This window comes from Camelina sativa, chromosome 3 (genome assembly GCF_000633955.1).
Source record: "Camelina sativa cultivar DH55 chromosome 3, Cs, whole genome shotgun sequence".
In the NCBI taxonomy this organism is placed as follows: Eukaryota; Viridiplantae; Streptophyta; class Magnoliopsida; order Brassicales; family Brassicaceae; genus Camelina; species Camelina sativa.
The window spans coordinates 8,164,181-8,175,723 of record NC_025687.1 but is presented as its reverse complement, the minus strand read 5'-3'; the positions used below and the strand labels follow the sequence as shown (position 1 = coordinate 8,175,723).

Sequence of the window (11,543 nt, the reverse complement as noted above, 5' to 3'; positions counted from 1 at the left end):
GCTAAATCTGGTGGGAGTGTATTATCCTAACAGAAAGTTAAAAGAACCATCAGAAACCGAGTTATGTTGCTTCTTAGAATAGGTTTGAGTGTACCTGATCAAGAAGAGTTAACTTCTGAAACCGTGACCGAGGTACTTTCAGAATAATTGTGTTACTGAAAAACTTTATTGCAGAGCCAACTTCAGTTTGCAGTTGGAGAATTGTGTCCCCATCAACTCTCTGAGGAGAGAAGAGCAGAGTTAAATTAAATTATGCAGCGCGTTAAGTGTATGATCGTAAACATCATATACTGTACCTTCAGTTTTGGGATGATTTCTAGATTAAGAGCTTCAGCTTCCAGAAGCTTTTTGAGGGCTTTCACGTTAACCCATAGGTTTGAAGAGTTGAGAGCAGGATCCAAGGCATCATCAGCGACCTCCATACAATAGTCAATTTTATTCTGGATTACGTGGTTCAGGATTCCTGAAGACACCCGAAATTTGTTACTATCCCCCAACTGCAACTAAAGCAAAGCAAGAAAAGAGCAAACTTACTCAAGTCGACAACGGCACCCAAGTTGTCTGCGTTGGAGATGAAAGCATATTTCCTGGACTGAATAGCGAGAAACCCGGACTTAAAATGGGAACCGCAACACAATCATCAAGGATATGTTCTGACCAATAGAGTACCCGTCTTAATAAAAATCCAATCGTGTCAGAGGTCCACAGGGGTGTGAACGCATCACCAGGAGAATACCAACCATCCTTGCTATGAAATGGCACAAATTCATCCGCAAGAATAGAGGGATACTTGATCTATATAGCAAACATAGAAATGAATCGTTTATATAAATGAAGTCTCTTCTTCTTATTGTAATTGGATTGACATGAAGTACCTGACAGACAGAGTGAAAGTCAACATTTGAGCTGTCATCCTCCAAAATCTGAACAAGGGAAAAAATGTCAGGAACAAGTACAAGCAAATATAGAATTAGAGAGGTGAAACATATAAGTACCTTTTTCGTGTGAGGATCTGCAGTCAATGAGCTCATGAAAATCACCGGAACACTGGAGTCATAGTCGGTATTAAGGTTCTGCCGGAAAGCACTATGTGAGTTATGCAAAGGCATCAAGGTTTAGAAACAAAAAAAACAAAAAAAAAAACGAAAAACTGACGAACATCAATCTCGTTAGTAATCTTGTCAAGAACAGTGACTCCTTCTTGGACTTCCACAAACACACTGCAATGGAAACAAGAAACATCAAACCTATTGCTTGAAAATGACACTCACATAACCTGAAAGTGAGTTGTTTGAGAGCTTACGTAGCGCATCCTGTTGTTCCCCAGGATTCATTCATCTTTATCATCGAGAACTGTTCCAAGAGATGCTTGATCTTGGAATCTAAACACACAGCAAAGAACCAAATACTCTTGAAATGGTATGGAGAAGAGATCCAATGATATACCAGCACACATAGCATCTATCCAGCATAAAGAAAGCTAAATCAAATTCAGACTTGTAAACAATAACAACATATACCTCCGAAGACGATAGGTAATTCACTGAGAGGAACTGTTTTAGGTATCTGGATCTTACTCCCTTCACCGTGCTGGGCCTCGCCGCTCAATTTCATATGAGAATCAGAGAATTTCTTAGAAACTAATTGTGTCTTCTAGATGTAATACGAAGCTAATTTTCTAGATCTGACCACAAATCCGATACAATTTTCAACCAAAACTCGATCGTTTCCAAAAAAAAAACAGAGCTACGTCTAAGAACAGAGAAATCTCTCAAACATCAACTGGATCATCTCAGAAAAATCTCTAACATACACGACGAGTATTTTCGAAGGCTAGAAACTCTTAGATCTTCACCGATTCAAAGTTAATTTCAACAAAATTACGATCAAAGCACGATATACAGATTCGCGGATTCAACAATCGGAAGCGGAAGCAGGTGACGAGAAGACAAACCTCAAGTAGCGTGTAACGAGGCTGATGAATAGATACTTCTCTTGATCACTGAAACAAGGCTAACAGATCAGTATAGACGATGGAGAAAAGTATCACTGAGTATGAAGAAACGAGAGCGTAACAGCGTCGCAAACCTCATCTCCCTAAGCTTATCGACGGCTGATTCGAGCTTTTGGAGCTTCTCCGTTGCGTCGGCCATGGCTTCTTCCGTAGAGAGTACGATTCAGAGAAGAGAAACAAATCGCAGAGAGGACAGAGAGAGAGAATTGGAGCTGGAGAAACTAAAAATGTCCGTTTGGGGGTTTTGGCAATTGAAAACAAGAAATTTTGTCGTTTCCTCCACGGTTTTTCCCTCCTTTTTTATTCAGTACTGACCGGTTAATTGTTTAAACCAACTAAACCAATTCAAATTGATCCGGATTCTAAAAGAAAAAGATTGGTTTTGATTTTTTTTTTTTTTTTAATTAGGTCATTTCGTTCCGTACGTACGATTACAGAGAGGGGGACGAAAGGAGCGATCTCATCAGTCATCATAATCGACAACCTTGAACCCTTGATAGTTCGATTGGAAGATCTCAGAGGAAGCGGTGATGGAGAAGTACGAGAAGCTCGAGATGGTTGGGGAAGGATCGTACGGGAAAGTGTACAAAGCGAGGGAGAAGATGACTGGGAAGCTTGTGGCTCTTAAGAAAACGAAGCTCGACATGGTCGATAAAGTTATTCCATCTAATACACTTCGTGAGATTTCGCTTCTGAAGATGTTGTCGAAGTCGGAGTAATGTGGTTCGCTTACTAGGCGTCGAGCTGCCCGTTGTTCCATCTCCAGCGGAATTGGGATCCCCCAAATCATCCCATCTCTATCTCGTTTTCGAGTACATTGATACTGATCTTAAGAAATTCATCAAATCGCAAAGCCCTAAGCCCCTTGATCCTTGTCTGATCCAGAAGCTACTGTTTCAGCTCTGTAAGGGAGTCGCACACTGTCACAGCAACGGTGTGCTTCACCGTGATCTGAAACCAGCGAATCTTCTTCTGGTGGTAGATGATAAGCAACTTCTTAAAATCGCTGATCTAGGTATTGGACGCGCTTTCACTGTCCCTGTCAAGACATACACGCACGATGTCGTCACGCTCTGGTATAGAGCTCCTGAAATTCTTCTTGGCACCACCCAGTATACTACTGCTGTTGACATCTGGGCTGTTGGCTGCATCTTCGGTTAGTCTCAGTTATGTTTTTTGTTTCCTTTTCCGTCGTCTCTGCACTCTCTTTATTTATCTCTTGTTGGTGTCAATCTTTTTCTAAACCTTGCACAGCTGAGATTGTCACCGGGGATGTTCTTTTCTGTGCCTACAGCGAGATTTCGCAGTTGCATGAGATATTCAGGTATCTTAACCTTTCCACTGCTTAATTTCCTCGATCACTTGCTATGCTCTCTACCTACATTGGATCATTTAATGATACAACATTGTTTTGAACTCTCCTTTGTATTTGCTGAATTCATGCGATTAATTATCTGAACCAGCGTTTGTGTAGAGACACTAACTAGTAATGGTTGTTGTTTTTGTTTTGGTTCATGGAGTCTGCTAGGAACACCAACCGAGCAGCAATGGCTGGGTGTTACCTCTCTGATTAACTGCAATTCCTTTCCAGATTGGCATCCCAAAGACCTAGCAAGTGCTTTTCCATCTCTTTCGCCGCAAGGAGTTGATCTTCTCACGGTAAGTAACCCGCCTTATTCTCTTGAATATTTTGCAAAACATCTCCAAAGAAAAAGATAGATTCTCTTGCTTCTGCTTCCTCTTTTTTCCTAATTTCTAACTCTTTGTTCCATCTCATTTTCTCTTTCATCTTATTGAACTTATGTGTTCCCAACAAATGCAGAAACTGCTCAAGTTGAATCCAGCCGAAAGAATTTCAGCAAAAGCAGCACTTGATCACCCATATTTTGACAGCCTTGACAAGTCTACATTTTGAGGCAAAAACTGAAAGATAGTTGCAGAATCCGTTGTCATCATCTTGGTGGATATACTTCATTTGATTTTTGTGGACATCAATCAGTGTCTCTCATGTTTAGAGATTTGTAGTCTTGCAAAAGAAACCGGGTAACGTTTGTTTTCTCAAGTGGGTGAATGTAAAAAAACTCATTTTTGTGGTTGCATTCAGATGGTTCCGAAAGATAGTTTATTTTTCTCTCTTTTTGTAATCATACAAACTTGATTGCTCAACTCTTAGAAGGTGTCAACTTTGAAGTGAACAAAAAAGGGGCAATGCACACTGTTTTCTTGTAAAAAGAAAGGGTGGCATCGTTACAAAACGGTGACATACAAGTCATTTTAGACAACAAGAAAACAGCAAGCATATGATTTATGCGTATTGGCAGCAGGTTAAAATATTGTGTAAGGCCTTTCATTGAAGATGTGAATGGCTTATATAAATGATGACTCGTTTGTTTACTCGATTGGTTACTCGTTTGTTTCAAGTGACTATGTAAAAATTTACAGATTCATATGCATATTCCGCTATTTTTGGAATATATTACTGATGAATTCATTTGACACAAAATAAGAGTAACTCCAAAACCGCAAGATTCTTACGTGATAAGATAAAAAAGCAAACCTAGATTGACATGAAACCAAACATCCTTCTGAAAACCTCAGGGTACTTTATGAGTTGTTGACAAAACATAAGTGATAAAAGAAAACCAACAACGAGATAGCAGGTAGAGCAACCAAGTGAACGAGTGATGGGATTACTAGTAACGACCAATACCCCAAACTCTAATAACTCCATCGGTATAACCACTGAACAGGGTGCTTCCATCAGCGCTCCAGTTCAGGCTTGTGCAGTAAATAACCTGACCCAATCAACAAACATATCGAATTCAGTTTCCATTGTTATACACAGAAAACAATGGGCTATGTTTGAAATTCTTCAGGAAATGAAGTCTAACAACATGAATCATCCAAAAACGAACACTTTAGAAGATATCAAGTCTTGCAGGAAATCTCAGGTAATCGAGGAGTATGGAGAATGGAATACATTAAAACCCTACGTTGACAAGGTAGTCTCAAATCTATATACTCAAAACGTAATTGTTATACAGGTTTCACAGATACATATCCTGACCAAGAGGGTGCATCTACGGTAATGCCTCTATGTGAAGCTAAATACAGGCAAAGAAAACAACCAGAACAACAGACCTAGATTAATAATAAATCAATCCATTACAATCTTTTCGATGAACTTCCTCATTTCCTACAACAGACCTAGATTACTACTTAATCATCAGACATAACCAATAATTACAAAGAACAACAGAGCATTCTATCAATACCAAAGTGAAACTAGAAATCAATTCATGCGTTAGTTTGTTAGTATGTGTGTACCTTTTTCTTGGTGGCAGCAGGACCACTGTTGTCAGCCTTCTCGGCCTCAGCCTTAAGATCAACCTTCAAATCCTCAACAATGGTCTTGCTCTCCAGGTCCCAAATCTTAATACCCTGTTCAGTTGCAGCACAGAGCCAGTACCTGTTGGGACTGAAGCAAACGGCATGGATCACAGAGTTAGCTTCAAGAGAGTAAAGCTTCTTCCCCTCAGCCAAATCCCACAACAAAACAACACCGTCTTTGCCTCCACTTGCACAGAGTGAACCATCAGGTGACACGGCAACCGTGCTCACGTATCCAGTGTGACCAGCAAGAGTCGATCTGAGCTTGCAGTTCGAGAGGTTCCACACTTTCACGGTCTTGTCCCACGAGGCTGACACAATCGTCGGCTGGAGTGTGTTAGGGCTGAATCTGACGCAGCTAACCCAATCACGGTGTCCCTCACCACCTCCTTCTGAGATCGTGTACTTGCACTCACCTAGAGTGTTCCACAGCTTGATCGTACGGTCACGAGAAGCAGAGACGATCTGACGGTTGTCAAGGGAGAAGGCGACGGAGAGCACATCCTTGGTGTGTCCAACGAACCGACGAGTGGAGACGCCAGCAGCGAGATCCCAAAGACGGAGCTCACCGTCCCAGCTACCGGAAAGGGCGAATTGTCCGTCTGAGGAGAGAACAACATCCTCAACGAAGTGAGAGTGACCAGTGAGACGCCTCTGAGCTACACCGTAGGACTTTTCGTCCTTGGTGAGTTTCCACAAAATGATGGATTTGTCGCGGGAAGCTGAGACGATGATGTCAGCGTTATCGATTGGCGTGGCGATTGCGGTCACCATGTCGGTGTGTGCACGCATGGTGCCCTTCAAAACGAGTCCTTCCGCCATTGTCGGTGTCTGGAAATGCCTCTGAAACTAGGGTTTTCGTTTTCTCGGGGAGGCGGAAATACAAAGAAGAAGGGCGTAAAAAAAACTGAAGAAGCTATTTATATGAGTGTAACAGAAAATGGATTAGGGTTAATTGAATAATGGGCTTATTTGATAGATTTATTAGTGGGTCTATTATATCTTAATGGGCTTTTGTGTATTTGGTTTGGTGTCAGCTTCATGTAATCCGTTGGTGCATAAAAACACATCCCACTCAGACTCTTTATAGCTTCACTCGACCTTGAAGCATAGGCTACGAGCCTCATTTGGACAATATGAGTTGCTAAAATAATCTCGGACTTGGGGAAACTATTTTTGAGAATGATTCTCAGGTGTGTTGGTCAGTATTATAAAGAAGTAAAGAACCCTATCCTGATTCGTGGCTAAGACTTCGAAGCTACATTTGCGACATAATGGACACAAGAAGCATGCTTGTATTTGGATACACTAATGTGCAGATACCAATACCAAGCATGCTTCTTCTTTACTTTTTTTGTTGCTCTGTTTTAAAGGTTTGATTTTCTTTTTATCTCTTATTAGCTTGTCTCAACTGTTAAAAGGGAGAAACTGAATCGATGTTCTTGAGTATGTTTTTAAGACGGAAAAGAAGCATCCACCTATTTAATATTGACCGTTAGTAACAATTTGCATCTTCTGATTTTGATATTATTAGAAAATTTTATGGCATAAAAAAAAAATACTAATTTAAGTGGTGGAATGAATCTATGAATTGGTCATTATTTTTGTATATATAGTAAAAGATAACGAATTTGTTGTAGTATATTTCAGTTTCTAAATTTTTAAGTTTGTTTTCAATCACATACAGTATTTTCTTACATGTGGTATATGAGGAAATATAGTCATCAGGTCAATACTAGATCTTCTCCATTTAAAAGTAGTTCAATATCAGCTGAAATAGCATAATATCTTATTGAAATATAGCAGAACATCTTAGTATCAAAGCTATTTTATGTTTGTAAATATTATGGATTCTGGAAAAGCAATAACACTTGCTAGTGGGAAAGAAATATATGGAAGTATGGAACTCCACACTTACACTTGGAAAACAGTTCCAGCTGCATTGAACATGTACCTACACACTATATTACAAATTTGAAATAGTATAGGTTTTCATTTTCAATCTGAATCAATGCAGCTATTAAGCCAATCCGAATCTGAATTTAATAAGATGACCCAACAACGATTTGGCCAAAGTTATTTAAAATTCAGGCATTCAAATTTCCAACTAAATCTGTTGAGTATTAAATTTCTTCGAACAGTGTGTAACAACTACACATATATCAGCTGGGTTCATTTAAATAAAAGCCGGTTCCGAGCAAATCACATACTGTATTTTATAAGAGGTGGATATATGATTAACAAGTACAACTATATATGAAGACGGATATTAATTACTTGTAGACACTTGGTTTATTGTGCATCAAACTAGATGCTTTATTTAGGCAGGAAACAAAATTATTAAGAACTAGTCGTGGTATACAGAGAAGCATAACTTCACATGCGAATTAATTAACAGTGCAACATAATTAAAGTAAAGTGGAAATACAAAGTACAAAGCATATTAAAAAGTTACATATTAACATGTTACCAAAAAAAAAAANAAAAATCCTTTTCCAACCTAGTCAAGATCCATCATCCATGTATGTTCACCCCCTGCAGCACACAGATAATGATCAAAGTCATTATTAAAGTCAATAATAATTTGAGAGAGAGATAGGGAGAGAGAGATGAAGAGCTCCCTTCAATCCAAAGAAGAATGAAGCCATTAAAAGGGTAAGTGAAAGCTCCTGAAATATGGAATCCATAAAAAAACCTTATCATCAATGATTTTGAATTTGATAAGGCTTATGGGATCCATAGCTTAGCAGCTTTACTTTACCCTGCTAAACCCTCCATTGAACTTCAAGGAGCTCTTCCTCTTCTTCTTCCTTTTTTGTTCTTGTACATAATATCGTGTGCATCTGCTTTAAGTAACTCATTTTCATATGATCAAGAACCCCTTGAACTTTTTTTTTTTGTTAGTCACATGCATCCTCTAACCTAAACCTATATATATGTTTCATATGGAGATATTTATTGTAATACGGAGGGTAAAACAACTAGGTAAATGATATTTGCAGCATTTGAAACCAACACTAAGCCTTAAATCACTAGAGATCCAAACAAGAAAAACAAGGAGGGAGACTTGTACTTGGATTCTTAAGTTTAAACAAAACCTCTATAAATTAACCATTAAACTATTAAAAACAGAAGAGTTAACTTAAAATAACAAATGGAAAGATCAAACTTGAATGAAGGAAGCTGGTAGATCATCGGATCTATTATCAGAGATAAAAAAAAACCTATAATATATGAGAATTCTGGAAAGAAAAAGATAAAGGAGGAGAAAGAGAACAAGTGAAGAATAAACCATCGGAGAATGGCCTTTTAAAGACGAAAATCTTTAGCCCTAGTGAGAGAGAGAGAGAGAGAGAGTCAAAGATGGTAATAGATCATTTCGAGGATTTTTTTTTCTTGAAACCATGGTTTACAATTGATTCAATTCATAAATCTTTTATATTAATCCAAATTATATATGTACATAATACATAATTGATAATTCGTTAGCCACTTATTCACTAACAGTTGTCACTCATATACTCGAGAGCTTGCTTTTTTTTTGTTTTCTACTTCACTTTTTCATGTCTATTTAATGCTTTTCGTACTTATATTACCAAAATCACAAAACAAATCTTGTCAACCAAACAAAACAATTCCTATATATATTTTTCTAACCTACTTTTTATTTGGTTAGAGGTTCTAAGTTCTAACCTACTTTAGATTGGAATGATGCCAATATTCAATTGTAACAAGAATATTTAAAGAGAGTGGACACGGCAACTAATGAATAGACGAGTTTGATAAAGATTTGCTATAAAAATAACATCGATTATGAAGCTTGGTTGATTGTTAATACATGAAAACATTATCATACAATACAAAATATTAAACATAAAAATGATGGGTGGACATGAAAAGGACTTTGGCAAAAAATGTACTGACATTGTTTAGCTTAGATTCCCTTTTTAAATAAAAACGTCACATGCCTCTCCATTGGCTTTTGTGCTTACCCCACTCCTCCTTTTATCATATCTTTAAATCTTATTGTAACATTCAATTTTTTTTTCCTTAAAATATGCTACAAAACAACAAAATATTGGGCGGTCAAGATTGAAGGATGGATATAACAGATGATAATAACCCGAAAGAGAATCTATGGGTAGATTTTCTTACAGAAAAAAACTGTCTCATTACTTGTTACATTATTGCTTTGTGTTTTTTTTGCATCCAACTTTAATTAACTAGAGGAAACTATGTAAAAGATAAAAATTATTGAAGATTCTAATGGTGTGTGAAAACAAAAATACAGTTACAAAAAAATCTCTGCGTGTTTACATTTTCACAATATAAAAATTATAAACATCTTTTGAATTTATTTAAGTTCAATTATTCATTCTTGCAAAAAAAAAGTTTGTTCACAATCGTGGATTTGGGCCTTCCAACAAACCTACACGTACGAATGAATAATTGGATCCATTCAGGCCCATCTTAAGTGACTATTAATTGGGTTTTTGCGACGGGCCTTATATATCCTAACCGACGTCGTCTCTTAAAGCTAGTGAAACTCGACACGTGAGTTTTTTTCTTCGGATGAGAAAAAAGGAAAACTTGGCTACGCAAAAAACTAAAGAAAAGGGAATATTTAAAGATCCACCTAAGCAAAAATTAGAGCCTCATAGAAGCGGCACTAGTTCCATTCACGCGCCTCTTCTTCTTCTTCTTCTTTCGCGAGAAAACCTAGAATCCTATTTCCTCCTCCTCCTTCCCTTCGTACTTGTACAATCCGCCATGGGTAGGGTTTCCGAGCTCTATACGTCTTCTTTCTTTCTCGATTATGCGCTTACTTTATTGTTTGTTCGATCGGATCTTTTCTCGGTTGAATGTTCGGTGTTCCGTACTGTGTTAACATCGATTGTAAAGTTGATTGATTCGTTTCTCTGTTAGTTAAATCTGAAATCGGAAGGAAGATTATCAGCTTGCAGCTTTCGTGATTAGGAATAGGATTAGGGTTTAGCTGATTGGTTGGTTTTAATTGGCTTGTGTAGAACTGACCTGGGTTTTTTTTTCTTTCCTCTTTGAATTTCGTGTTAATTTTAGCTTACGGATAATGTTCGTTGCCAATTTTTTTTTTGTTGGAGAGGATAGGTGTTTTGTTTTTCCACAAATTTTTTTGTAGAAATTTCTGGATCTAAGCTATCGGGGTTAAAATTGAAGTAAGAGCTGTATAGTTTTCTAGCATAAGAATTTGGATTATGTTATGGTTAACTGCAGGGACGTAGCAGATGGCTCAGCAGTGGCTTTATTCATTCGTTAGTTGTATTCTAACTGTACATATATGTTCTGGGATTGAGTCACCGTGATCTTCCGTTTATGTGAAATCTTAATGGGTCTGCCACCTTTAACTATTGTTTGATTGTGATTTTTGTTTCATGGGTGTTTAATATGCCACCACATAGTAGCTGTTAGTCTGTTTCCAATAAATTATTTATTATGCAATTGTAGTATCTGGGACTTGTGATTCATTCATTCTTTTTCTTGTTCTTATTTCCTGTCTCTCATACAATTTCTAAACCACGCAGATCTTGAGGCAGAGATCCGCGCATTACAGCTTGATTCAGCAGGTAATAGAGATAACTAGCTTAACAATATTTCTATTATTTCAATGGTATTGAATTTTGGTGTGTATATGCAGATGAAAACAATGGTGGTGTCGTTCCAGAAGATCATAGCTCTGTTGAAGTTGAGAAATCGGATAAAGAAGCAGAAGGTTTGTTGCAGCATGCCTTTTTTTTGTCTGTTTATAGTTTCTCTTTAATTCTGTTTAATTTTTGCCTATCTGTGGATTGCGTGCACACCTACCTACCGTGTTACTGCGGCTACTACAATAGAAATAAATGCACAAATTGAAATGCTTGATGTATGTCTAATACTGTGATGAGATTGAATACTAAATATTTGATGAGTCCTTGACATATAGAGAATAAATCTTGGGTTTTTATCTTTACTTACAGACCTGAAAGATGAGGTGCAAGAATCAGTCCCAGTTCCTGACGAGCAACAAGGTTCCTGAATCATCAGTCTACTTTTCTTTTTTTCGCTCCAAATGAGTTTACTTTATCTAAGGTTTGCCACATCATTGATTTTTTTTTTTTTTTTT

At 37.6% G+C, this 11,543-nt stretch overlaps 3 protein-coding genes, 1 long non-coding RNA gene and 1 pseudogene across 5 annotated transcripts in view; 2 read left to right on the top strand and 3 right to left on the bottom strand.

The window, feature by feature from the left end:
- On the bottom strand, window positions 641-1,614 carry LOC104778766 (UTP--glucose-1-phosphate uridylyltransferase 1-like). The gene is made up of 7 exons (XM_010503204.1): window positions 1,521-1,614; window positions 1,304-1,382; window positions 1,160-1,220; window positions 996-1,073; window positions 876-923; window positions 707-795; window positions 641-653 (listed from the first exon to the last, which is right to left on the bottom strand). Exons 1-7 carry the CDS (start codon window positions 1,612-1,614, stop codon window positions 641-643), a joined length of 462 nt encoding a protein of 153 aa, XP_010501506.1.
- Window positions 2,418-4,632, top strand: LOC104775920 (annotated as a pseudogene).
- LOC104775921 (receptor for activated C kinase 1A-like) lies at window positions 4,502-6,298 on the bottom strand. Its single transcript, XM_010499883.2, has 2 exons — window positions 5,342-6,298; window positions 4,502-4,809 (listed from the first exon to the last, which is right to left on the bottom strand). Exons 1-2 carry the CDS (start codon window positions 6,224-6,226, stop codon window positions 4,708-4,710), a joined length of 987 nt encoding a protein of 328 aa, XP_010498185.1. The 5' UTR covers window positions 6,227-6,298; the 3' UTR covers window positions 4,502-4,707.
- Window positions 7,658-8,804, bottom strand: LOC104775919. Its single transcript, XR_766086.2, has 2 exons — window positions 8,166-8,804; window positions 7,658-8,073 (listed from the first exon to the last, which is right to left on the bottom strand). It is a non-coding gene; the product is annotated as an uncharacterized LOC104775919 (long non-coding RNA).
- Window positions 10,049-11,543, top strand: part of LOC104775917 (eukaryotic peptide chain release factor GTP-binding subunit ERF3A) — a gene marked incomplete in the record, with an annotated part of 11,874 nt that continues 10,379 nt past the window's right edge. Inside the window, 3 exon segments of one of the 2 annotated variants that reach the window (XM_019243521.1) lie at window positions 10,049-10,178; window positions 10,966-11,007; window positions 11,079-11,153. In XM_019243521.1, the coding sequence (XP_019099066.1) occupies window positions 10,175-10,178; window positions 10,966-11,007; window positions 11,079-11,153 (121 nt within the window). 2 annotated transcript variants of the gene reach the window in all.

Coding starts and splice junctions, on each gene's coding strand:
- LOC104778766 (XM_010503204.1), bottom strand. CDS start 1,614: ATGAAATTGAGCGGCGAGGCCCAGCACGGTGAAGGGAGTAAGATCCAG. Junction 1,383..1,520: donor ATTACCTATCGTCTTCGGAG/GTATATGTTGTT, acceptor CTGTGTGTTTAG/ATTCCAAGATCAAGCATCTC. Junction 796..875: donor ACTTTCACTCTGTCTGTCAG/GTACTTCATGTC, acceptor TTTGCTATATAG/ATCAAGTATCCCTCTATTCT.
- LOC104775921 (XM_010499883.2), bottom strand. CDS start 6,226: ATGGCGGAAGGACTCGTTTTGAAGGGCACCATGCGTGCACACACCGAC. Junction 4,810..5,341: donor CTGCTGCCACCAAGAAAAAG/GTACACACATAC, acceptor TGATTGGGTCAG/GTTATTTACTGCACAAGCCT.